General features: G+C 32.6%; 3 protein-coding genes and 1 pseudogene across 4 annotated transcripts; 2 read left to right on the top strand and 2 right to left on the bottom strand.

Annotated features, from left to right (window-relative positions):
• LOC133289667 (uncharacterized) overlaps nucleotides 1-4700 on the top strand; it is a 35958-nt pseudogene extending 31258 nt beyond the window's left edge.
• Nucleotides 4701-7281: 2581 nt separating this feature from the next.
• Nucleotides 7282-10545, bottom strand: LOC133289643 (protein PLASTID MOVEMENT IMPAIRED 1-like). The gene has a single exon (XM_061487620.1). The coding sequence runs from the start codon at nucleotides 10384-10386 to the stop codon at nucleotides 7798-7800; it is 2589 nt and encodes an 862-aa protein (XP_061343604.1). The 5' UTR covers nucleotides 10387-10545; the 3' UTR covers nucleotides 7282-7797.
• A 5257-nt stretch (nucleotides 10546-15802) lies between these two features.
• LOC133289647 (cyclin-dependent kinase D-3-like) lies at nucleotides 15803-20240 on the top strand. 2 transcript variants are annotated; one of them, XM_061487626.1, is made up of 8 exons: nucleotides 15803-15938; nucleotides 16053-16209; nucleotides 16745-17043; nucleotides 17128-17236; nucleotides 17823-17948; nucleotides 18409-18644; nucleotides 18731-19045; nucleotides 19670-20240. In XM_061487626.1, the coding sequence occupies exons 2-8, from the start codon at nucleotides 16105-16107 to the stop codon at nucleotides 19725-19727; spliced, it is 1248 nt and encodes a 415-aa protein (XP_061343610.1). In that variant the 5' UTR covers nucleotides 15803-15938; nucleotides 16053-16104; the 3' UTR covers nucleotides 19728-20240. The 2 variants fall into 2 exon arrangements, with proteins under 2 accessions (XP_061343610.1, XP_061343611.1); XM_061487627.1 differs by having other exon boundaries at nucleotides 15818-16209; nucleotides 18731-18917; nucleotides 18972-19045.
• Nucleotides 20241-22009: 1769 nt separating this feature from the next.
• LOC133289666 (protein DETOXIFICATION 16-like) lies at nucleotides 22010-26615 on the bottom strand. Its single transcript, XM_061487657.1, has 8 exons — nucleotides 26418-26615; nucleotides 23928-24472; nucleotides 23505-23591; nucleotides 23295-23351; nucleotides 22774-23012; nucleotides 22356-22474; nucleotides 22163-22249; nucleotides 22010-22090 (listed from the first exon to the last, which is right to left on the bottom strand). Exons 1-8 carry the CDS (start codon nucleotides 26613-26615, stop codon nucleotides 22010-22012), a joined length of 1413 nt encoding a protein of 470 aa, XP_061343641.1.
• Between the last annotated feature and the right edge of the window lie 984 nt (nucleotides 26616-27599).

Raw genomic sequence — 27599 nt, 5'->3', positions numbered from 1 at the left:
CGTCGATCAGGTAATTTCTGCTCGAAAGGGAGAATTTGAAACTGGATATGAGAAAGGTGGACAAACCCGTGAACATGTTCAGCTTGCAAAATCGCTGGGTGTGGCTAAACTGCTTGTTGTTGTCAATAAAATGGATGATCCTACAGTGAAGTGGTCAAAAGAAAGGTAATGTCTCACTATTACCCTTTCTCTGTTCCCCCCTCCCAATTTCTGTGCTTATCTGCAATTTTAATGAGATTTCTTGCTGCTGGTTTGTCCCCCAGGTATGATGAAATAGAGTCAAAGATGATACCGTTTCTGAAGCAATCAGGTTACAATGTGAAGAAAGGTATGTTGGAACTGTTTGCCTTACTCTCTTTTTAGATTTTATTTCTGTTAGATATAAAATCGCTCATGTAGCTTCACCTAATGGCTTAAACTTTCGAGATAGGGCTCTTGACATGGTATCAGAGCTTCGATGGCCAAGTATTAGAGCCAAATGAAGTCATTCGCTTGCTGTTCTTCAAGCGGTGTAGGGCGTAGACTTTATATAAAATTTGATGTGCGAAAATATTAACTGAGATAATATCATATTTCATCTATTAGTCTTGACCTGTTTGATGGGTTGTGGAAGTGAAATTATTTTACTTAACTATTATCTCATTAACCAGATGCCATGTTTTTACCAATGTCTGGGCTGATTGGTGCAAACCTAAAAACAAAAGTGGACAAAAGCATTTGTCCTTGGTGGGACAGTCCTTGCCTATTTGAAGTTCTTGACACTGTTGAAGTTCCTCCTCGAGATCCCAAAGGGCCTTTCAGGTAATGTTTGTCCAAACATTGTGCCATTTCCTTATCCCTCCCAAAATAATTAATTAATTGGTACAATTCAATAAATTATAACCGTTAAATGAAAGGAAATCAACGGCTAAGATGCGGAATAAGACTTATAAGGGCTCGTTTGGATGAGCTTATGAAAAAAGTACTTCTTATGCCTTGCATATTTTATAAGTTCTTTTTACAAAAGCCAAAGCTATTTAGATTTTTTAAAAAATATTTGGCTTTTGACTTCTGCTTTTTCAAAAACAGACATCCAAACGGACTTTGTAGTAGAAGTGCTTTTTTCTTTCTTTCTGAAAAGCTTCTTTTGGCTAAAAATCCCATCCAAATGATCCGTAAGTCTTACAGTGGAGTCAAAAGATCCCTCCCCTATATATATGAGGTAAGATCCTTTGACACCAGTGTCAAATTTGAATTTTGACACCTTATCTGAGAGCCATTAGATCAAAAAAGATCAATGGTGTCACATGCTTACAAATCAGAGTCGTTGATCTTTTTTTATCTAATGGCTCTCAAATGAGGGGTCAAAATTCAAATTTGACACTGGTGTTAAAGGATCCTACCTCTCTCTCTCTCTCTATATATATATATATATATATATATATATATATATTAAATTTCCACTTCTGTGCTAAGGTTGGATTTCTGATTTTCATACGATGCCTATACTTGACAAATCAAAAGACATGGGAACTGTTGTTATGGGCAAAGTGGAATCTGGTACTGTTCGTGAGGGAGATTCCTTGTTGGTTATGCCGAATAAGGTATTGCGAGCTTTGCCATTTGTTCTTTCTTTTCTTCTGCTTTTTTCCCTTCCCTGAATGTGAAATGGGATGACAACTGCGTATTAATCCGCAGGATCAAGTAAAAGTTGTTGCTATATTTATTGGGGAAGATCGGGTTAAACGTGCTGGACCTGGTGAAAATTTACGAATTAGATTATCTGCAGTTGAAGAAGAAGACATTTTAACTGGATTTGTCCTCTCTAGTATTGGTAAGCTCTTGCTTAACTTTTGAAAGATATGTTGCAGCTGAATATTTGAGATAATAATTTTTAGTTGAAAAAGAAATTTGTTTGAAATAAAGATGCTATAGAAAATATTATCACACAAACAACTTGAGCATAATAAGTGAAAACTAGTGGTTTGACTCATGGTTCTTTTCTTATTTCTGCCTCTGTTATGAAAAGGTCAGCAGTTAACTAGTATGCCATGCTATGAAATCTTCAATGCCACTACTAATGTTCTATCATGTTGCAGTTTTAATTCAGAGCAAGACGTTGGATTTTGTTTTTTTCAGTTGGGTTGGGAACCTAGGCTTAAATTGTGGTTGGTTTAAATAAGTCATTCAATATGGTGCAAGATGGACCTTTTCCCCTCCACAAATGTCATAGTCAAAAATTAATATTTGGCATTCTTTACTTTTAGATTGTTGGTCCTGTTTTTATGTGGTTACACATTAGCTAATTGGTTTTATATGGCTTTTGTCCTGCTTTCAGCAAATCCAATACCGGCTGTGACTGAGTTTGTTGCTCAGCTGGCGATCCTTGAATTGCTGGATAATGTATTTATTCTCTCTCTCTCTCTCTCTGCATTTGGGCCTTGGCAAAGTTTCTCAGTATTAACCTAGGACATATCTCTGTTACACAAAATTAGGGTATTTTTTCTGCTGGGTACAAGGCTGTTCTGCACATCCAATCTGTACGTGAAGATTGTGAGGTTATTGAGCTCATACATCAAATTGATCCAAAGACAAAGAAGCCCTTGAAAAAGAAAGTTCTCTTTGTGAAGAATGGTGCAAGTGTTGCGTGCCGAATTCAGGTACTGTTTTTTGTAATCTTGGATGCAAATATGTATGAGATATTGTCAATACGAATCTATATTTCTTTTAATTTTATTTTTATCCTTTTTTCCCTCTCAATTTTTTCGTACGTTTCATTTGAGTTCATCTGCCACCGACCCCAACTTGTTTGAGATAAATGTGATGTTGATTGATTGTCATATTGTCTTACTAGGGTTTTCTTGGGATACAAAAAGGTTTTCATTTCCTGATGATTGTGTGGGATGATTCTTGAGTTTCAAATTAAAAGGAATTCATTATTTTTTCATATATTTAAGCTTTTTAATTGGTCTTGTTTTGGAAATGTTCTTATAGGTTAGTAACTCGATATGCATTGAGAAATTCTCTGATTTTCCACAACTTGGGAGATTCATTCTTCGTGATGAAGGTGAGATTTAAGAAATGATATCTTCCTTTTCTTCCAAACTTCTTCGTGGTTTTAATATATGTTGAAAGAGCATTACTCTGTCCTGCAGGAAAAACCATTGCAGTGGGAAAAGTCACTGGTCTGTAAGTTTATAACAATTTGGACTCGAGGTAAGAATATTTTATGAACATTCTTGCTTGTTTCACTTGTCAAGCTGCTATTTCCTTTTATGGTCAATCTTGTCGATTGATATACTGTTATATTCATTGAAGATGTTACTGCATGTTCCTCTAGCATATGTGGCCTGCTTTTCTTGACAATTCAGTTCATATGCTTTAATGTAGCTAGGTAGAGTACCTTTTCTTCACTGCTTATCTTTCTTTTGCGTCCGATAAATTTAAACATCTGGACATTTGACTTAGAAATGGTTGAAGTGAAATATCAATTTTGGCATTATGTTTCAATCTCTATTATAGTTTGGGTTCTTATAATTTTCTGTATTTATTGGACAAAGTATAACAATTTTTTAGACGAAAAGAATATAAAATCAATTTATGTGAAGAAAAAATGAAAAAAAGAAAGAAAGAAATTTTCCTTACAAATTCTTGAAAAAGTCGTCATCATGAGTCAGTAAAAAGGTTTTTTAATAAAAAATGGACATGATTTATCTTGTCTAATTTCCCAGAAGTAAGAACTCACTCAGTTAGTGTTTGGTTCGGGAGAAATTTTTTTTTACCAGGGAAATGTAATTGATAGGAAAATAGTTGGAATGTGAGTTTGGTAGGAAAATGTAAAAAAAGTTGTTTGGTTGACCCAAATATTACCAGGAAAATTTATTTAAATATGTAAAATCTATGTTCGGGAGAAACTTTGCACTTGTTTTTTCACTTTCCCAGTTATCTCAAAATACCACATCTCAAGTGGTATTCTGTAACAGTGAATTTCATCCGAAAATCAACACAAAAGTCATTTTCCCATCTATCCTATTTGCATGGTATTTTTTGAAAAAACCTGAACCTAACGTAGTATTTTTCAATATCCACTTACACTTTCCCATCAATCCCAAAATAAACCTTCAACCAAACACTACCTCACTTTTTATTATTTTTGTTTTTCTTTATACATTATGCTTTATAAACACCGGGCAACTCCTCTCCCGTTGGAAGTGACTAACTACCTTATGTTTATTGATTCATCTTGTACAATGGGTCACTGGTCTTTGACTGGCCACTAGCAGGCTAGCTGCCTAAAGACACTGTTCTATCATGAAACAGTCTTCTATCATCTGACTAAAATTTCAGTTTCCATTTGTGGTTTTTGTTTTGGTTTTTTTTTTTTTGGGCAATTTGGTTACTATACTTATATTCCAACAGATCTTTGTCTTGTGTCGACAGGACATAATTCTTGCACAGACAAAATGGAGTGGCAGAATTGAGGCATAATTGACAACATCAAGTTTAAGATAAATTTTGTTTTTCTATTTTAATTTTCTTTGTAGTAGTTGAGTGGAAGTTTATTATTATTTTTATTATTGGTAGAACGAAGTTTATTATTTAATTTGCCGTTTATTATTCTGTTTGTAATATAAAATACATAGGACAAGTTGTTATGTAGTTGGTAGGTTATATTGTTCTCTGAAACGTGTCTTACATAAGCTGGAGGTACTACTCCTGAATTAAGTGTACTACTGCAAAATCTCGAACAGTCAAGACGAAGGTAGTTAAAATCGAGATTTTATATAAAATTGAAAGAGTGATAAAAAATTGTAAAACGTAAAATCGTAATGTAAAAAAATTATAAAAAATTGTAAAAATGTAAAAGTATTTGGAATATTTGTAAAATTGTTTTGATGAAAAAAATCATAAAAACGTAAAATTGTAATAATAAATCAAAATTTTAACTATCATAGTTCATATTGCTATTTTCTGCTTGAATACTTGTAACAGTGGAAATGGGATGTACAGTATTACCAATTTGATCATAGCTGAACTAAGTTTGAAATATTGTTAACTACGGAACTTTGGTTTGGGGATATGATCACATTTAATTCTACATTGTGAAAATTTATTAGGTTTATGGTTTTTTTCAATTATAATGTATTACGGCTGTTTTTATCCCGTTGACATATTTGTCTAATGGATTCCATCTTTTTCAAATCTCTACTTTGTTAGAATTTAAAACCGATAAAAAAATTAAAATATTATTATTTAATTAAAAAATTATAAAAACATAATATTTTAGAATCAATTTGCGGATTTATTGCATTTACAAACTTGCCCAAATTAAGTGAGATTTGGCACTAGTCGTGAAGTGATGAACCGATTGAAATAACGGCAGAATTGAGGCATAATTGACAACATCAAGTTTGAGATAAATTTTGTTTTTTATTTTAATTTTCTTGGTACTAGTAGAGTGGTTTAGATTGCTATTTTCTGCATGAATGCTGGTACTATTGGAAATTGGATGTGTACAGTATGGTCAATTTGATAATAGCACAACTGACTTTGAAATATTGTTAACTACGGAACTTTGGTTTCAGGATATGATCACAATTAATTCTACATTGTGAAAATTTATTAGGTTTCTGGTTGTTTTCAATTAAAAGGTTTAATCCCGTTGATATATTCGTCTCATAGATTCCATCTTTTAAATTTCTACTTCGTTAGAACTTAAAACCTCGAAAATAATAGTGGATAAGTTCTAGCCTAGGTGAGTTGAAAAGCAAATTATTTTTTCACTTCTCAAACTATGGTTTTGAGATCAAACTTCTACTATACATATCCCGAATGTGATTTTGCTGAACTGAGATAAGTGAAATGCACTTTTATAAATCACGATTTTGGAGGGTGCAAACTTTAAATCAAACTTTCAATTTATAACAATTAGAAATTTTTATTTTTTTAAAAAACAAACTTTACAAAAGAAACAGTTTAGTGTTTGACTAGTTTTTTTCTTAAGTGTTTAACGACAATCAGACTTGCCACTATCATCTTTATCTATAATGTTGTTCTTAAGCCTTTACAACGCTTTTCTTTTAGAGTATGCCTCTTTGACATGTGTCAAGATGCTCAAATAATGCGAGGAATGCGAACTAATTTTATAATACAAAAGTCAAATTCCTTCTATTTTAACATGACAATTACTGATCTGAACAAATATTATATAAATACAAGGCCCAACCCAAAAGCTTTCACAATGAAGCAAAGTTTTAGTCCACAAAGGCTGCTATCTCATCTTCATCCCCAAGCTCAATACAGCCATCAAGCACCACAATATTAAAGCCTATTTAGCAAAGCTCCTCAACATTAAAGGCAGCATGACACCAAGCAACTTCAAGATACTTCATCTCCAAGTATACTTCAGCATTAAGACATCTACAAGCTGCTCATCACTTTACTATAAATACATATATCAACACTAAGGTACATCATCTTCTCCTACATAATTAAACCTGCTTGAACCAAATCTGACTTGAGCGTCGGAGTGTCTTGCAGGTACACCACCATCGCGTTCCATTGAAGACCCATGGGATAAAGCAGCCCAATTGCAAGATGCTCTGATCCAAGACGATTTTAGGCTGTGTAGAGGAAGATCACATGATCGGCCCAGTTGTAAAGATCTGTTCCGATCAATTACCATAATAGTTTTTCTTAAATATTTATTATTTTAAAAATATGAAAAAACATTAATTAAAAAAGTAAATAATTTTTTTAGGATTAATTACGTTTTATTTCTAGTCTTTTTTTCAATTTTTTTGAAATAATTATTCTAAACTTTTTTTTATCACTTGATCCTCTTAACTTTGATTTAAATTGAAAATGTTAATTTTTTTAATTAACTTTAAAGATCGTTTAACAAATTTTTTACCTCTTATCCTATTTTTTTTCTTAAGGAAATAATGTGTAAAATAAATTGTAACCTTAGGGAGAAATTGAAAAATTGTTAAACCGCACGGAAATAATATGTAAAAAGCCTTTAAAGATTAACGTTTTCAACTTAAACCAAAATCGAGGATGGTTAACCGAAAAAATAAATAAATTGAAGAATGCTAATTTCCCCCCTAAAAAGATGGCATTATAAAGGTATGACATGTAATTTATTCAAATTTTTACTTCAAAATCTTCAATAATCTTTATTCCCCAATGTATGTACACAATACACAAATACATGCTTTTTGGATTAGTAGAGAAATCCAACCAAACAACTAATAAAAACTGAGTCCAAAATGGGTTATAAAAATAAAGGGCCGACCCAGTTCAAATACCCACTTCGTGAGTGTCTGGGAAATGGGTTATAAAAATAAAAAAATAAAAAAATAAAAGATGGGAAGTTACCGTGACCTTCTTTCAAAAAGCTCATTTATTTCAACATCAATCAAATCTCATATGTCCCCTATATAAGTGAGAGTGGAAATGTTGTATCCTCATTACATTTTCTCATACACCCTATACACAAACAAAAGGTGTTTGAGGAAGAAAATTTAGATAGAGAAAAAAAATAGTGATGATTGATTGGATGTGAGGGATGTGAGAAAATTGGTATGTGTACATAACATTTCCTAAGTCACAGTTTTTTATTGGCTCTAAAAAAAGCAACTAATTATGACCTTCTGAGTAACGATATTTGCACCATTATTGTATCCATAAATCTGCAAGCTCTAATGACTCCTCTTGAACTTCCTCTTAAATTAGGATGTAGCATTCATATGAGACATGAATGCAAGATTGTGCAAGTACCTTGCCACAATTAAGAGGAGAGAGTGGATATGCTTATTACTGTACAAGTTTGATGTCTGGATTTCTCATTGTTCTGAGCCACATGTCAGCCATGATTCTTGATGAAATGCTCCATAACAAGTCTTGCCCTTTTATAAATGCATGTTTGCCTTTCTTCCCTCCCTTTCCCAATCCATATTCAATCAACCAATGCATTGCAGCTAGCCTTTGCTTCTCAGTGTCCCATGCATTCTTCTTTGTAGCACTTCTCACCTTAAAACCTCCAACATGCATGCTTGTTACTTTGAACCTTTTCTCCTCCTCCTCCTCCTCATCATCTTCATCTTCATAATCATTCCCCTTTGTGTCTGCACTTGTTGCATGAACCAACACCATCATAGGACCCCCAACTGCTTCAAAGCTTCTAATTGGATCCCTCAGTTGGACAACAAATATCAGTGTGATATTTGATGGTTCACTATCAGAATTTGCATTAGTGTTACTGTAGCTTTGGTCTCTAATCCAATCCTCAAGTGAAATAGCAGAACCCAATAGATCATTTTCTTTGTTATCTGCCTTTGTGCTGAGTGCTGAAACATCAAATGGAGCTTCTTCCTCAGCCATGCCAGCTTGGATTTTCAATGCTTCAATAGCCATGAACTCAATCTTCTGCATTGTAAAAGCTAGAATTTTCTCTGCAGTTAGTGGGGTTTCATCCACATTCCAAATTCCTGTTGAAATCCTTTCTTGTCTTCCTGAACTCATTGCATTTGCCATGCCTTTCAGTGCAGAAACTATACGTGCAGCACTTGAACTAGCTCCTTCCTTGTTTCTACCTTGTATGATGGCAGAAGCAATGCCTTCAAAAGCAATCTGTTCTGCAGTTTTACCTATCAGTTCATCTATGGACATCATGGAGAAAACTTGAGAGCTGAGTTCTTCAAGACCAATGCTAGCCAATTTCTGAAATAACTCTAACCCATTTAGGGATTGATATGATGCCAACACAAAAGGCTTTGACATCTGCATTGCTAACTTTGGAGTATCATTTCTATCCGCAGCATCATCTAAAGGGTTCATAGATGCCAAGTAGCCTCCATCCCTTGTTTGAACCACACAACCCAAGCCCTTGCCAAGATCAGGTAGATAAACTGTGGATTCTCCCTCTGCTGAAGAATGCTCATGTCCTTCAAGTTGTAAAGGGGGGATTTCAGATTGGTTGATTTTGTATCCTCTGGTCTTTTGATCCTCAAGCATCTGAAGAAACTCCCTTGTCACAGTTTCTTCATCATCATCCAATCTTTGTGACTCCGTTTCCTCTTCTTTTATGAACCTATTATCTTCTCCCATCATGAACTCAAGAGCTTTCAACTGTTTGGCAATTGAAGCAAGCTCACTTAATCTAGCTAGGTGCAACTGATCATGCATTATTTCCTTGACAATCTCACTTGAAGTTGACTTCACTTCCAAAGATTTCTCAGATTCTTCTCCTTCATCTTCTTTCTTCTCTTGAACCTCAACCCCTTTATCAACAACCTCAAAATCTGGAAGATCAAAATCCTCCACCTTTTCTTTGCCACCTTCAAGTTTTTGTGTAGAGGGGGAATCCTGAACTGGGTTTGGCTCATCAAGGTTCAAATCATCCATAGCTTGAATATCTTCAGCTAACCTTATCTGTGAAGGAGTCCAAGCATCATTTCTGCTTGTTATTCTAGGACTAGGCATGCTGAAGGATGCCTTTGATTGTTTGCGAGCAAATGAAGATGTGAGATTTCTGAACTTGCTGGACTTCAAATTCTCATCCTGGTTATATATTTCAAGTCCTCCATCTTTCTCCATGATTTGGAAACCAAGTTTCAGAACTAGTTCTCCACCTTTTGCCTTTCCAGATAAGCTAAAGCTTGTGTCCCACTGCCGAATCCGTGAACCTTGCTGATTTTTCTCAATGGATTCTTGAATCAACTGGCTCAAGTCAACAGAGTTTCTTCCAAAATTAAGCTCTTTGGCATCAACTGCAACAAGGTATATCCAAAACGGTCTTTGCTCAAACTTAAGCTGCTTTCCACTACCATGGTTGCAATAAACATGGCACCTTATGAAAAGGGTCTCTTCAAAATCTGCAGCTCCTTGAGCAACACGTGATGGCATTGTTTGAACAGCACCATCCTTCGTCTCTTTCTTTCTAACACAAACAGAAAGCCTTAGTCCATTCATTGATGAAGGAAGGCCTTGTGCAGTGACCACTTCAACAGAAAACAAACAACTTATTTTCTGCATTCCAATATGAGAAAGAGCCCTTATAGGCTTCCAGCTCCAAATCCCTTTCTTTTCAACTGAAGTTGATGTGTCATCAAACTTTTTGATATCTGGCTTAGTGGGGGGTACCTTAGCACCTTCAAGCTTTGGACTTGATTTCCATGGGGACAAGGACATGCGACGGGACCTAGGTTTGTTATCAACTTCAACAGTGTTATTGCCATCTTCAGCAGATGGAACAAAAGGAGGTGAGGTTCGAGGTAGAGCTAATGAAGCAGCTCTTCTAGCTGTGGTGGTGGTGTTTGATTGGTCAAGGGATTCACTTAGAGCCTCTAGTTCTTCAAGGAGTTGAGCGTTGGAATTTCTCTTGGCAGAACAATCAGCTGCCATACTAATGAATGAAGAAGTTGTTACTGAAGAAAATGGTGATGATGATATCACAAAAAGAGAGAGAGTTTTGGGATTGGGAAGAAGATAAGATGCTCACATGCTTGGAAGGTTGGTTTAACTTAAAGGACTTGAGGTGGTAAGACTATGTTATAAATGATGATGAAATAGTGAAGTTGCTGGTCCTTTCTGAACCAAGAGAATCTAAAGAAGTATATTTGTGGTGGACAAAACATGAACGATGGCATTATATTGTGCCTTGAAGAGCAAGACAAATTTGAAAATTATAAAGCAAAGTGGTCCCATCGAATTTAATGTTGGTTTTCCCTAGCTAGATGTAAGTGGTAACGAGTAACTGTGGTAACCTTTGCATTGGTGACAATTTTATATTTGCGGGGGGGAAATAGAGGAAACTTGTAATGAAAAATCAGTCAAATATCAATATGAAAAGGCTTGGGCAATAGCCATTTGAATTGGATCAATTGGCTGCCACCCCATAATTTTTCAGGTAAGATGAAGGTAACTATTATAGTAGCGATAAAGTTGTTCCTTGTGATCGGAAGGTTATTAGTTCGAGAATAAAAAATAATCTCTTTGAAAAAATACAAGAGTGAGGTTGTTTAAAATTGATCCTCACTTGTACTCAAAAAAAAATCTAAGAAGTTTTTAAATTATAGGTATAGCAAGTATCCTTTTAAATGACACAAATTTTTTTCTTTTATCAATTTTAACTATGCATTTCCGATAATGCATAATTATAATATTAAAATTATATTATTTTTTCTTTTTTCAGAAACTGCTTACATGGAAAGTGAAAAAAATATAACTTTAATATTATAACTATGTATTTCGCATAATTAAAAACTATTAAAAGAAGATAAGTTTGTGTCTTTTGAGAAGACGTTCCCTTTTCCCTTAGATTATTTTGGTTGAAAGAGTAATTGTATCTCAGGCAGTTGTCAGTCAAACAAAGTAGTCGGGTTGGATTAAGTTGCTGTCAATGATTGCTTGGCTACGCTGCAGCCATGCGAGTTAGTACACATTGCTATTTACTTCATAGGTATTGAAAGAGAAATTCTTTCATGTTCTAAGAGCATACGTGTATAACAGCATATGCACAAAATATTGCTATTTTTTTCCCCCTTGTCTTTTAGAGGCCTTAGAAAATAAGGTTTAGAAAAGTTGAAGGATAAGGAAAATAGGTCCACCAGTTAAATGCATGTTTGCAACCCAAGGAATAAAAACTTCAGGTAAAAAACAATAGCAGAGTAGTAGAAGACGTTTTTTCTGCACTTCCTGTCACTGAGAAAGCAAAATAGTGAGTTTCTTCCCTTGGGATTGGGAGGACCTCAAAGAACACTTTAATGCTTAGTTTTTACTGCTGAAAAATGCCATGTTTCTATTGCTTTTGGCCATGATTCTATTTCTTTTCTATCTTTACACAATTTTTTTGCTCTAGTTTTGTTATTTTGTGTTGAATTTCAGAATCAATTAAAACAAGTTAAACCTCTCTCTTGTTGCTTTCACTAAGCCTTTCCTATCTGTATTTCATATTTCCTACAAAAAAAAAAATGTTTTTAAGTCTACTTTTGAAGTCACCATGTGTTATTTTCAACAAATGTAAATTGCATAGAAGGAATACAAGATGGAACAACCATAATCAAATGTAAGCCTTTCCTGTATGCAGTCATTTACTATTTGGTTCTAAGTCTACCTTTTTGAAGTCACCATTTGTTGCTTCCATCAAATATAAATTGCATAAGATGAATGGAAAAACCATTATTAGATGTCTTAGCGTAGATTTTCCTATGTAATTTGGTCATGCTATTATCAAGATATCCCATCTTCTCTGCATAACAGAACTTGTTCGCTTGAATCTGCTTCTCAAGAAATGGATTGTTACAGCTTAATTAATGATCTCGAGTTCGAATTTTGAGTGCACCGTTGAGTTAAAAACTTGGTTAAGAGAGCTTTGACGTCTATCCAGCTTGACCAGATTAGTCAAGTAATCGATAAAACGGTGGAGAAATAATCAAAAAGTTGCATATCAAATTAATTTAGTTATCACTAAGTGCATATTTAGTTATGACAACTATGATCGAAGAAGGAAAAATGGATTAATATAAAATTAATGTAATATTAAGCAATTGTGTATTTTGGTCTAACCACTTAATATATATATATATATATAATATATATATATATATATATATAATATATATATATATATATAACTTAGAGGATATCCACATTCAACTTCCTCTGGTTCAAAAGCTACACCCTCATTGGAACAGAGTGCTTGAGATACGATTTGAACTCGTGACCCAAGTAAATCATTGGAAGCTCTGCCAACTAAGGTACCTTGGAGGTTAATATATTGATTTGGTTCAATTCAACAGCTAACTTTGATTTTGACGGGTATGAGTGTGTACTATCTGATTCAAATGCCATTTCTATGGAAACTCCTGGTATATATTATGAAAATAATACTTTTAATTATTTATATGATATCTCATGATCTAAATATATATATATATATATATATATATATATATATATATATATATATATTACGTGATGTGTTATATTTTTATTAGATTATGTAAGCATGTAGATTACCAATTTATTTATTATATAAGCATGTCTTTAAGTACATAGAAACAAATCTTCGGTATAACGGGGGTATAAGGGGAGTGCATTTATTATGCTCCGCACTATTATTTTTTAGATGGTCTCTTAGTGTAAATGAAAGGATAAAATTGAGGAAGAGAAAAAATAACAGAAAGAAAAAATTGATATTGTGAGAGAGAGCATCAAGTTATATAGTGGTTTTAGACCATAAAAAATATTTCCGGATATACTTATATCTTACCAAAAACGAAAATTTTTAAGACTTAAAAATAAAAATTGAAAGCTGGATTCAAATAGAAAAACACTTTCCGCATCTGAAACAAAAAAAGAGAGGAGAGTATCCACTTATCTGCACTAAAATTTGTTCAAGTACATAGACTCCAAATGCGCCAAAATAAAATAAAATAATTAAGGTGGAGGGAGAGCATGGCAATGCGTTAGGCCCATTTGAATAGGTTTTTTGAAAAAGAACTTTTTGTGTATTTTTTTTTCTTTTCAAAATCAGAGTTATTCTGCATTTGAAATTAAATTGTTTACAAACTAAATTGTTTACAATCCAATATTAACAGTTAATTTTCATCAATCTAATAGTTATAATTTATTGATAATTAATAATTAATTAATAAATATGATCTAATAAATTATAATTATTAGATTGACAAAAGTTAATAGTTAAAATTTGATTATAAGAGTTTGTAAATAATTTAGTTTGTAAATATAACCCTCATCTTTTTTGAATCAATATATAAAAATACTTTTAACCAAGAAGTAAAAATCTTGACTTTTAAATAAGATATTTTTTGTTTTTTTAAAGTTACTTTTTAAAAAAGAACTTGTTCAATTCATAAGGAAACACTCAAATTTACAGAGAGAGATTTGTTTTTTAACTTCTCATTGAAAAGTATTTTATAAAAATTAATTGATAGTCATAAGATTTGCTCTTATTTATTTTTTATATTTTAATTTTGTAAGTAGTTTATGTTTTATTTATTACCATTGAAGTCATAGTGGACTTGAAAGTTGCCCTACTAGATTTTTTGGGGTTAAATCATGCCTTAGCCTTTATCAGGTTAATAGATTCATCAGACTTAAGATATTTTATATAAATCTGAGTTATTTAAGGTAAAGCCCAATTTATAACCCTAGTTACTTTATTTTTATTTTTATAACAATAACCCTAGTTACTTTATATGATTACTTTTATTAAGCAGCTCGGAAATTTCTTCCAAAAATTACTTTATTAATGATCATTAAGCAGTTTAATTAATTATTAAATTATACCGTTATGATATTAGATATTTGTTACGTTTCTTAGTGCCTGTTTGGATCTTTTTTTTTTAAGCTACAAGCTACTTATAAGCATAAGCTAGGCCAAACGGATTTTGGGAAAAGCTCTTATAACGAAAAACTCTTTTTTTTATAATGAAGAAAAAAGCTGAAAATTAAAAGCTCCTAGGAGGAGCTTTTTTTTAAGCTCTTATCTGTTTTTCTTGAATTGTGTTCTTTTTTTTAAAATAAAGAGTGATAAAGATAGAAAGAGATAATTTTCTTGAAATATGTGCTTTTAAGTAATTTTTAAGCTAAAACTTTTATGTAATTTCCAAACAGCTTTTAGCTTATTTTTTTAAGCTCTTTTTTTTAGCTTTAGCTTATAAGTAGCTTCTAGCTTAAAAATAAGAGGATCCAAACAGGCTCTTAGAATCATTTTCTAATTTATAATTTCTTTTATTCGTGATATAAATTTTTATTTTCTAAAATTAAGAAATCTTCATCTCCATTTAAACTTAGAAAATAAAATATGGATGACTTGAACTTAGAAAATGCATTGCAGCTCCAAGTAGGTTTTTTTTTTCTTGCTGGTGAGATGTGCAACTCAATTTTATACCCACATAAATTATTAGCCCTGCATTTTATGTATCTCTTTTCTCCAATAGAAACAGAAATATGGGTCTCATTAAACATGAGCAAATTTAATCAAATATGTGATAATAATAAGTGAAGTTAACATCTGTTCTTACAGTATAATTAAAAAAAATTAAAAGAGCTTTGTCATGGATGACTTGAATTAAATTAATTGAGTAATGAATGAACCAATGGATAATATATAATAAAAATACATTAAATAAAAAATAATTAATATCTTAAAAGCTTAATAATCTAATTTAATTCAATCCTTAACATGTAATTTGAAACCCTTTTTAACATAGTAAGGATTTAATATTTCTCATATTATCAATAAATTTTATCTTCTATATACATAAAAATTTGTGAAATCACATGTGAGAAGAATAGAAAAAATAAATAAATATGAATCACATAAGATAAATTTATTTTCTATAAAATAAGAGTAATAATACACAAAAGCCAAACCAATGCCATTGTTGTGGGGGTATCAGGTTCCGCAACAATTCAAGACTAAAAAAAACTCAAACCTTACAAACACGAGCACTTTTGTAGTGCATCAGATGTATTATATATCAGTCTAAAAGAAATTAAAATTTGAAATTTGATGATAAATATTTTAAAAGATATAAGTTAAGGGATAAGTTATTTTATCTATTTTTTTTCTATCTTTGTCTACAATTCTAAAATACCATTAGATCAGAATCTTAATTAACATTTATCTTTCTATCTCTTCATGATATTTTGCTAACGAAAATATGATATACGTACATCTGATACATTAAATGAAAAGAAAATTTTCTGCTTTTTGTAAAAAGATGCATCCACTTGGTACATGTACGTACATAAGAAATTTCCTACAAACACAAACACTGTATAAAATGGTGTAGATGTAGCCGTTATTCCGCATCTTCTCTTGCCTCCTTCACTTTCATTTTATGCCTTATGAGAACAAACCCTCTCTTTCGATGGGCTTTTCAACCCTTTTTTAAACCCTAATAACGCTCCACGATGACCCACTTGTAAATTCTCAATTTTTTAGCTGAATTTCAACTGTAATTATTCGATTCCCAATTCCCCCCCCTGAAACCCTAATTATTTGCAAATGACCCACTTGTAAATTCCCAATTTTGCAGCTGAATTTTGAGCTGGAATTGATAGCATCACGCGACCCGTTTCTGGGAGAAAATGGCAGACCTCGATCTGTCCAAGAAAGTAGCTGATAGGTATCTTAAGCGTGAAGTCCTTGGTGAAGGTACCTATGGTGTCGTATACAAAGCCATTGACACCCAGGTAACTTTTTCTTCTTCTACTGTTAACTTGTTCTGAATTTTTTTTTTTTTAATTATAAGGACTTTCAAATGAAAAAAATGATTTTTTTTTTTAGTTTATCTGGGTTGTGAGAATTGGGTCTGTGAATAAGATTTGGAACTCGAAAGAGAAGTTTCAGTCTCTTATAGTAAAGATGGGGTTTAGAAAAATCTGTGAATAAGTGGAAAATACATCTTTGTATAGAAACTTACAGGAATGTGGTATGGGAATATACATTTATATGCCTTTTAAGTTGTTAAAGTATGAGTTTGGTAAAGTTATGCATTATTATTCTTATTAGTTGCAATGGAGAATTCCAATTTCTTCTCCCCCCCCCCCCCCCCCCCCCCCCCCCCTTTTTTTTTTTTGAGAGCGGGCGGGGTTACTATTTGATTGTGTTCTGGAGATATGGTTGCGTAAATGTCTTCATGAACTGGGCTTTTGTTCAATAATAATAGTACTATACTACTATTATTATCTTGTGGTCCTTATAAAGTTGTATTTATTGCTTGGACAGACTGGACATACGGTTGCAATTAAGAAGATTCGGCTAGGCAAGCAGAAAGAAGGGGTGAATTTTACAGCTCTTAGAGAAATTAAACTGCTTAAAGAGCTGAAAGATCCAAACATTATTGAGTTGATTGATGCGTTCCCCCATAAAGGGAATTTGCATCTTGTGTTTGAATTCATGGAGACAGACCTTGAAGCTGTCATACGAGACCGAAATATTTTCCTTTCACCTGGGGATATAAAATCTTACCTTCAAATGACGCTAAAAGGTCTTGCTTATTGCCACAAGAAATGGGTTTTGCATAGGTACATTATGTTACTGATTTGGCCATTACAAAACCGTTATTTGTTTTTAGTTCGAAGGTCAAAAGTTTGCTTATGTATTTTCAGGGATATGAAGCCAAATAACTTGTTGATAGGACCTAATGGACAGCTGAAACTTGCAGATTTTGGTTTAGCACGGATATTTGGGAGCCCAGATCGCAGGTTTACTCATCAGGTTTGATAATAGCATGTGAATCCTTTTGAGTATGTGGGAGTTAGCACTTAGATTGCTAGAATTTGCAAGGCTGGAAAGGGATGTACCCTAGATTTTTTTAAGTCAGGTTTGACTTTGTATGGTGATTTACTCTGGATTTATATGAAAAGATAGGGTATAGCTTAGTGGAGCATACCTTGAAATCCCCATTATTATTGCCTGGTTTTGTCTTAAAACTTAATTAAAACATGGGACTGAATATTCTTAGGACTAAATATTCTTGAGACCATACATTGGCGTATTGAAGTAGAAGTGTACTAGAATTTGGTGCATGTTTTCTAGGATTGTGGTTCTCTAGGATAACCATGTACTGGAGTGACTCTGAAGAGCTGAGTACAGTGTGTTGAACCAGTAACAGCTTACTCACCACTCACCAACTTCTGTGGAATAAAAATGTTTCTTTAGGAACCCTTGTCTTCCTTTCAATTTATTTTCTCTTCTAGAAGTCAGCGTCTGCATAATATTGAACATAACATGTTTCATCTTTATGTTTGTATTTTGCAATTTCTCTTAATGGATCTACACAGTTGACACTTCACATGAATAGGTGTTTGCTCGATGGTATAGAGCACCTGAGCTATTATTTGGTACCAAGCAGTATGGTTCAGGGGTAGATGTTTGGGCTGCAGCTTGTATATTTGCTGAACTTCTTCTTCGTCGCCCCTTTCTGCAGGTAACCAAGATTGTTATGGTTATTAGGTTATATATGGATTATATTTATGTTAAATCATAAATGGTTGATGTTTGGAATAGATGGATTTTTTCTCCTTAACAGTTGACCATTTATTGGGCAGTTGAACTATTTAACTTTTTCTTTTCATGAGATTAACCATTTAACTTTATCATCTAGTTCAAATTGGAGTCTGAATAAACCCTTTGAAGCAGTTTTACTCAATTAAGATTAGCTCAAAGGCTGTTGGCTTATGGTGTTTATACTTTATAGATATTTTTGATTTAATTTTGGTTTCCATCTTATTCCTTTTCTTCTTATTTTTTTTTTATGTAGCTATTTTTCTTTTATTCTAAGTGCGTAGATGTCATCTATTGCATTGATTGATTTAATTCATTTATTTCTGTGTGCTTAGGCATCCTTCTTCTGGTAATTTCACGACTTTGTTTTCTTCATTTGGTAGGGTTCAAGTGACATTGATCAATTAGGAAAGATTTTCGCAGCATTTGGAACTCCATCACCTTCTCAGTGGCCTGATATGGTGTATCTTCCCGATTATGTTGAATACCAATATGTTCCTGCTCCGCCTTTGCGTTCTTTATTTCCAATGGCAACTGATGATGCTTTAGATTTGTTGTCAAAGATGTTTACATATGATCCAAAAGCTAGAATTTCAGTGCAGCAGGCATTAGAGCACAGGTAGGTGCCTTAAACATTCCGTTAAGGAAAAAAATGCTTTCTTTCCTTTCTTTTTCCCTAATTTAATCTCTCCTCTTCCACTTTAGGTACTTTTATTCTGCACCTCTGCCCACAGATCCAGATAAGCTTCCAAGACCTCCCCCTAAGAGGGAACCTAAGGTTTCAGATTTCAATTCACATGACGGTCCTACTGTCTTATCACCTCCAAGAAAGTCAAGGAGAGTGATGCCAGGGCGTGATGGGTTTGAAGGAAATTCTTTGCAGGGAGATAAGGTTAATGACAATGCTGGTAATTTCAGACAGACAGTTGATGATAATACAGGCAAGACTGAGCCAGCACCAATGTCGTTAGATTTTTCTGTCTTTGGATTAAAGCCTCCAAATAGACCTACAATTAGCAGGTAAAACAATGTTAATCATCAAATCATTTCAAAGTGGCCTAATAGTTTGTACTTTGTAATTTTAACAGTGTCAAACATAATTTTATTCTTGAGCTTGCATATTGAGCCATAAACCTTTTACTAATTTTATTGAGTTTGGAAGAACATAATAAGCAAGGATTTATACTGTGTAGTTTGTATGTTTTAAATTTATGACTAGTTTTGTGAAGGCATTCAACCAAATTGAATCTAAAGGTTGAGTATAAAATTTTGTTAAATTTAAATGGGGGAGCTCTGCGAAAGCAACAATTGTATTAGTAGTGTACCTTAGTACTGTACTGTCTATATCGCAATTTACACCAAACTTTTGAAGCTATGTTGTGATTTACAATCTTCATTTTTAAGAATAACTAGGATTTTGGAGACCCAAATTGTTATTGGTGTTTAATATGCTTATTTTCTATGATGGAATTCATCATGAGTCCATGACTCATGAGAAGCCTAACAGTGGAAGGGGAAATATAGAATACAGTTTCATCTTTTTGATAGAGTTGAATAATGCAAATGCAAGTGTGTGATATTTTTTTGTCTTCTAATTTCTACTTGTAAATGACGTTACATAATTAGTTCCTTTTTGTTCTGCAGTGCTGACAGATCACATTTGAAAAGAAAATTAGATCTAGAATTCCAGCAGCCAGAATGAATGTTCTATGACCAGTGCATCAGTACAAGCAGTCCAATGCATTTGAGAAAATGCTGTGAATTGGCTGTGATTGTATGTCATTCCTTATCTCTGTATCTATGCGTGAAGCTACTATGGATGTGTAGATGTTTAAAGGAAGAAGTGGCAGTGACAGCAGATTAACATCTCACTTGAATAGTAGTTCAGAGACCCTAAAGCAAGTCTTATAGAGAAGAAAAAAAAAAAAGAATTATAGTAACCATACTTTCTGGATCACTTTGTTCTTAATTTTTGTTCTTTGCTTTCAAGAGAACTTGTATAAGTTCACGGAAGATCTTGAGTGAGGGCATTTTCTTGGGTCCTTGCTGTATCTGTCGATTGAAAAAGAAATGGTTTGGGGAAACTGAATTTTAACACTAATTTGGTATTGAACATAAGAGAAATTATTGTTTACACTTGGAGTGTATAATATGTATTTTCTCGGGTGCTTCAAGCAGGTTGTGTACTGAACAGAAGTATTTTTTTTAGATATGGTGGTTGATTTTTGCTGATTGCTTGCATTTTCGGGCGTGTCGTGTTTGTTCCATTTGTTTACAGGATGAATGCTCTTTATGTGCACTTTTGAGTGTCTGGATTAGGTAATTTTTTTTTTTTGATTCCACACAATTTTTCGAGATCTATGCAATGATATTTCATTTGGTATATTTTATCTTTCACAAAAAAAATTCGAATTTACAACAATGATACTATAAGAACGTTTAAACCTAGATTAATAAAGAGAAAATCACTGTCATGATTAGAAACATTTATAGTAAAGATCTTTATGATTATGGTACCATTGTGTTACTTACTGAAAAAATTCAAATTCACAAAAAAATTGCTTAATTCGAACACCCGAGTCAAAAGTTATGGACTTTTAAAGTCTTAGAAGAGAGACACGCTCCACAAAGGACTCATCAGGTGCTGACACGTGACACAAAAAGTCAACAGTTTGATTGTAAAACTTTGGAAGTCCATAACTTTTGATTTTGGTGTTCGAATATTTTTTTTTTTTATTCCACACCATTTTTCAAGATCTACGCAATGTGGTCTCATTGAAGGGGATTTGGTGAAACTTCGAAAGATCATAACTTTGGTCTCAGGTGCTTGAATCAAGTTTTTTTTTTTTTTTTCCCATTACTTTTTGAGACAAAACATGTTGGCAAGTCCCCTTGGTCAAATTTTTTTTTTTTTTCAAAAAATGCTTCCTTGTGTTCCGTTTTGCATATTTTATATCTCTGAGTGTGAACGGCGTTATTTAAGTTGAAGTTTCGTATCCCATAAATATAATTTCAATTTGCAACAATAGTACCATAATCATAGGATCTTTACTAGGAATATTTCTAATCACGACAATGATTTTCTCTTTATTAATTTGAGTTTAAACGTTCTTATAGTATTATTGTTGTAAATCAAATTTTTTTTGTTAGAGACAAAATATGCCAAATGAAGTGTCATTGTGTAGATATCAAAAAATTATGTGGAATAAAAAAAAATATTACCTAATTCGGACACCTGAGTCAAAAGTTATGGATTTCCAAAATTTTATCGTCAAACTGTTGACTTTTTGTGTCTCGTGTCAGCACCTGATGAGTCACACCCCTTGTGGGAAGTGTCTCTCTCATAAAACACGCCATCTGTGGGGAGTGTTTCTCTCCGACCAGTCACATCCTATGTGGGGCATGTGTGAGTTCTATAGATTTGTATTTACATCTAAAATGACTATATTTTCATAAATATTTATTAAAAAAATAATATTTAAATTTTTTTGCCAATAAAAACTAGTTTCTAACTCTATCCGGAAGTTTAAATTTTGACTTTTCTAAACAAAACTTTGCTCGCACCGAACTATCTAAACATGGAATAAAACTTTGGTACTAGTGTACCTAGATTCAGTGCATCCTATCAATGAGAGCATTACACATCAGAGGAGAGACAAAAAATTTGACAGAATTTTTTTTTTTAAATTGATATATAATATTTTTATTGGTGGGATGAACTGAATTTTTGGTACAACAGTAATACCAAAGATTTATTCCTAAACATGCAATAATATTTTACGTTTTTTTAGGAAATAACAATTGTTAACCAAAATAATTTATTATTTAACAGAATTCCAGCATGGGATTTGGTGTTGATACTGTATACTACGGAATATTTACTGCCATAAATATATTGATGCTGAGTTTTGGGTCTATACAATAAGCATTATGCTAAGGTAAATAGCAAGTTCACATAAAAGTAGAATGGAGGTTCTTTAACTATCAAAGAGTAACATTCTGGTCACCCGAAAGTGTATCAACTCGGACTCCACTGTCTCGTACTCTTATTGCTGCCTTTTTTGCCTGAACAATAAAAATACTATAGTTAAGTGTCAGAGTTGATAACAAAACTGAGTTGATGATAAGATGACTTACTTCTTTCTCCCAATTGGTGCGTAATGTGACTACAAGAAAACACACCACTTGCACTGTAAGTGCTAATAAAATCCCCAAAAATAATCCCTGTATTATGAAGAATCAAGATAATTTCAAAAGCATTAGCTCCACAAGTTTACTATTAGGCAGAACAGGAACATGATAACACAATGTCACAATGGTTAAATCTTACCCGTCCATCCATATGGAGGACAAAAGCAAACACAACTGCTAAAGGAACACCCACAAGATAATAAGATCCTAGATTGACAAATGCACCAAGCTTCTGCCAACCACATCCTCTTGCAACACCTATTCAGTATCAAAGAATTAGCTAAGTTCACGAGAATGATACGGGGGAGTCCAAAACCCTTGCCAATGAACACAAATGATAAATCACAATAAGTGAATCGACACCACATCTCAACTCAAAATCGCTTAAGTTGTATGGGTTTTTTTTACACTTATATGATACTCACTTGGAGCATTTCTAAATGATGTGAAACTTCATTAATACTCACTTGATTATTTCTAACATTATGAAGATAAACAGAGGGGAAGGGAAAAAAAATGAAAATTTTTGGAGCTCATTGAATGCTTTTATTCAATACCTTGGAATGCTGTTTGAATTGAATCTACAAAGGCTGAACTTGCAAGAATTGGCATCATGATTGTCACATATCTGACCACTTCATGTATATTGGTAAATGCACGGCCCCAAACGTTCCTTACCAGCATAAGGAAAGTAAATTCTAAAAGTCCCACTATGAAGGCCATGAATAAGGTGACTTTAACAGCTAAATATGCAGCTTCTGGACAACCAGCCCCTAGTTCATTTGAGATCCTTGTACTGTTCAGTGGAAACATGTAATGAGACTCGTTATGGTCAATAATAACATTAAAAAATTGCAACATTGTCTATGGTGATAGCGTACACATTTTTGAATTTGTTCATCCATGACTTCTGAAAAGTCAGGGGTTCAAATTCAAGAAACGGGCCTTTTGCAAATATGCAAATGTAAGACTACGTATAAAAATTACCCTCACTCCATTCTCATCAGGGAGTGTTTTTATTTATTTATTTTTTATACTAATAAAATATAAGCAGTACATTTCAGCATGAAAGACTAACCTTCCAGCAGCACTAACTCCAAATGGTATCATCCAAAACATACCAGTTGTATTAAGGCTGATGATGAGAAAAGTACAGTTGGTCATTGACAACAATGCAGGAAAATGGAGAAACCAAATGAGAAAAATAAAAAGTAAATAAAATAGCACGCTATATAAAATTCAAAACATACAGTAGCATAGCCCTTAGGATCTTAACTCAAAAACTAACCATATAGAAAGCACTGAAGTTTGCAATTTCGGATTAGGAAGAGCACCAGACAAGAGCACCATCAGTTCAAACGTCCATGTTTCTAAGCTGTAACATGGTAACACATTAAAGCAGCAATTAGAAATTATGAACATTGGTCATTCACATTACTAGTCACAAGTAAAAGATATAAGATTTTGCAAGTCATTCTATCTGATCCTTCAAAAATATACCCAATAGTACATTAGTCCTTTATTTATCAAGGATATAACTTTATAATAATTATTGCCATCAATTTTTTTCTTCAAGAACCATTTTGGTGTCATATTAAGGACCAAATTGATGGTAAAAATATGATATATAAAAGGACTAATTAATGCATGTGTATATCTTCAAAGGACTAAAGTAAATTTTGTTTCAGTACTAATGAATATCATATCATACCAGACCATAACTGTTGAAGGAAAAGCAAGTCTGAGAAATTGAGGGATGTTATGCAAGGATTCCCTTGAGAAACCAGTCCAAGTGTTTTTGCATGAAGAGGAGAACAAGATATAAAGTGCTAGTAGTACCATGTTAAGCCAATTTGAAATTCCAATTGCAATAGCAGCTCCTTTGAGGCCAAGTCCAAATTTTAGAACCAAAACCCAACAAACAAGGACATGTGCTAAGCTAGTTAATCCAGAAGCTAGCACCATAGGAAACACAATGTTCTGAGTTTGTAAAAATTTAACAATGCACCGAAGAAGACCATTGGCAGAAAGGCTTGGAATCATGTAACGGGCAAATAGTTCAGCTTGTGCTGCAATAGTTTTGTCTTGATGCAGAACAATGAGAATGGGCCTTAAATTTGCCCAAATAATGCAAATGGGTATAGTAACAAGGGTTGTAACCAACATTGCTCTCTGTGTGTGTATGCCAACCATATGATACTGCTTTGCTCCATATGCTTGACCACAAAATGTGTCCAATGCACTTGACATTCCCATCTAAACGAGTCATAAACATAAGAGTAGCAAAGAGTATAGACTATAGAATATATCATGCAGAGCAAAGAAATATATAAAATTATATACTTGTGTGTGACATTTTAAATTATATGATACTTTATTGAGAGTTTGACCTACATTAATGAAGTCTTATTTTTTATTTTTATTTTTGGATGATGATATTTCCAAAGTTCAATGTGTTCCTTTTACATTTCATATCTTTATTTTAAAAAGAATAATGCTATATTTTTCTGAAAACTTCACCTAATATATCCTCAATTCCTTAGAACAAAAAGTATTGCTTAAATAAAAAAATTCAAGAAATTTAAAATAATAAGATTTTGTTCTTTAGTCAATTAGAAGAATATGATATATATGGTTCATTTATCAAGAGGGTTTATTTATTCTTTTTAAAAAAAAATATATGCTTACTGAGTGAAATTATTAATATTTTAAAATTTCTATTTATATTCTTTTCTAGTTCTACTTTTAATTATCATATTTTAATTTTTTTATTCAAGCAAAACAAGTATATTTTCATTATTTACTTGTATTTAATAGAAACTAATTTAAAAGGTTATAGTTAAAATAAATTAATGAAATGTGTAGATAAACAATATAGAGTGCTAATAATGTTCCCTTTTCCCGTGTAAAGAACTAAAGAAGTGATTCTGTTTTAAATTCAAAACCGTTGAGAACTTCTATAGAATCTGTCTAATGCATTTTCCACTTGGTTAGTTGAATAATGTTATTTGCAAATAAAGAGTAATATTGTTCTTACACTTTGCTCGTTTAAGAAAAAATAAATAAAAATGTTATAATATAGGGAGCATTTAATCTCATATTGTAAGAGACACTCCTCTCATATCATAGATCCAACATATGATGGGTCTCACCATGTGTCAAAAAATAAAAAATAAATAAATAAAAGATATGTTTATCAATATATCTACAACATAAGATAATTCTCTCATGTTTCATGAGAGAATAATTTTTCTATAATATATATGTATGGATTTTTATTTTTCTGCCGCTAACGACAGACATAAAAAATCTGCTGCACATACAAAAAAATGCAAGACCCATTATTAAAAAACGAAAAACAGCACGCAAAACAATGTAAGAGTAACTGCATAAAGGATTTTGCACTTAATGCAGAAACAATTTTCTCTATATGTATATATATATTTTTGTTTTTTAATGGAAGGTGGGACCCATCACATTACTATTTATATATATATTAGTATTTAAAAATTAAATAGTATAAGAATGATGTAAGTTTATGGTGTACGAATATTAATTGTACGAGGATCAATAATGCATTGATACTGAACACATCAATCATGAAGGAAAATTTTATGAGGGGGAGAAATTGCAAAGTATATACTTCTTTGAAGTTATAATTATTTTTAGAGATTAATGTTTATCTACACACGTAAAAGTCATAAAAGTGTAAGTGTGTGAAACTATGTTATTTTATGTGTATAGCAGATAAAATTATGAGAAAAATGTTTGTCATTTTAAATGATATAAACTTACGTCATTTTAAGAGAGAGATAGACACATAATTTTATTTTTTTATTTAAAATTTAAATTAAAAAAAATTACTCATTTTCTCTCTCCTATGATTTTCATTTCCTGTGTCTATATCGTTCCTTAAATGACATAACTTATGTCATTTAAAATGACAAACATCAAACCCTAAAATTATATGTTATAACATGAGAAATATTAATCCCTATTTTTATAATTAACAAAATAGAAATGATGCTCATAAATTTTTTATAAATTTAAAGGGAAGATCGTTCCCTAACCCCTTCCTCACACCACTACTGAAAGAAATCCATAACATACATGCATAGATCTTCCATAGCATATATAGATGCATAGATCTTACAAATGCTTGGGACTACAACAGAAAAGAAAATGATGTGAACATACATACCACTACATTGAAACCAGTGACATTGACAAATGAAATAGCCATAGCAGCACCAGCCAGAAGCAACTCGTCCAAATGCCCAACAAATATGAGAGATACCATTTGTAAACTGTACTGAAACACACACACAAATATCATAGGCCCTGCTAGCCATAGTTGCTTCTTTGCTTCTTCTACAATTTCCTTTCTCCATATGGCCATTATTGTGGCTACTCTCTCTTTGTTGAACTGAACTCTCACACATAATAAAACAATCTTCACCGCTTTGAAGACTCAAATATAAAAAAGCAAAATGTCAAATGGTCAAGTTCGTTTTCATGGAAACGTGGCTTGGTAGCCTGATTTTCATTGAAACGTGGCTTTGGATGATTGCCATTGGATTGGAAAAATTTATGTTTGGGAAAATATTAATTGCATTACAATACTTACCTACCATGGCGTTACTCTATTGACTCTTTGTAACTTTTTTTTTTTTTTTAATTTTAGTTAATTCAATCATAATTATTTTTTGAAGCGAGTTGGTTTTCTCGGTATCCCTTTCATGTGAAAAGGAAAAATAATTTCAGCTACAAATGACGTTTCCCTTCATGTACCTTTAAATCCACAAATACTGGTAGAGGACCAAGAAATCACCTGACCCCTCACATATGTAACGGTCACAATAGTATTGTTGAAATTAACTTGAAGATGAATAACTCCCTTTGATATTTTACAAACATGCTTACGCAAACCAATACTCCATTTTCACGCAAACCAATTTTTGGTATAGTTTCGATTCTTTGAGCCGAACATGAGACTAATTTGAAGTGCGCGATGAGTCAGAGATGAAAATATTTAAACCTCTCTGAAATGTAATATATAGAATTGAACCGAGCCCTTTCCTTTTCCATTAAGGGATTTAACCAACCGAGTGAGTGTTTTCTACTTAGTTAACCTTAAATGATATCTAGGATGTGATGGTTAAGGTTTTCTCTATTCTAACATAAAGACAAATTATCAAAATTAACTAAAATTTCTAATTAGTAATCATGAATAAATATAAAAAATTAGTCGCACGAACACCTTTGCATGAATTCTGTCTTGCTTTAGAGGAGCACATAGAGGGAATTATCACCAATGAATTTAGGCCAACTACAACAAGTGAATCTAACATCATATCATAATTCAAAACCTTAAGGCATTGGT

Source organism: Gastrolobium bilobum, unplaced genomic scaffold, assembly GCF_033153095.1.
Source record: "Gastrolobium bilobum isolate Gb01-03AN ecotype WA unplaced genomic scaffold, APGP_CSIRO_Gbil_v1 utg1031, whole genome shotgun sequence".
Taxonomy (NCBI): Eukaryota; Viridiplantae; Streptophyta; class Magnoliopsida; order Fabales; family Fabaceae; genus Gastrolobium; species Gastrolobium bilobum.
This window is presented reverse-complemented; position numbering and strand designations above follow the sequence as displayed.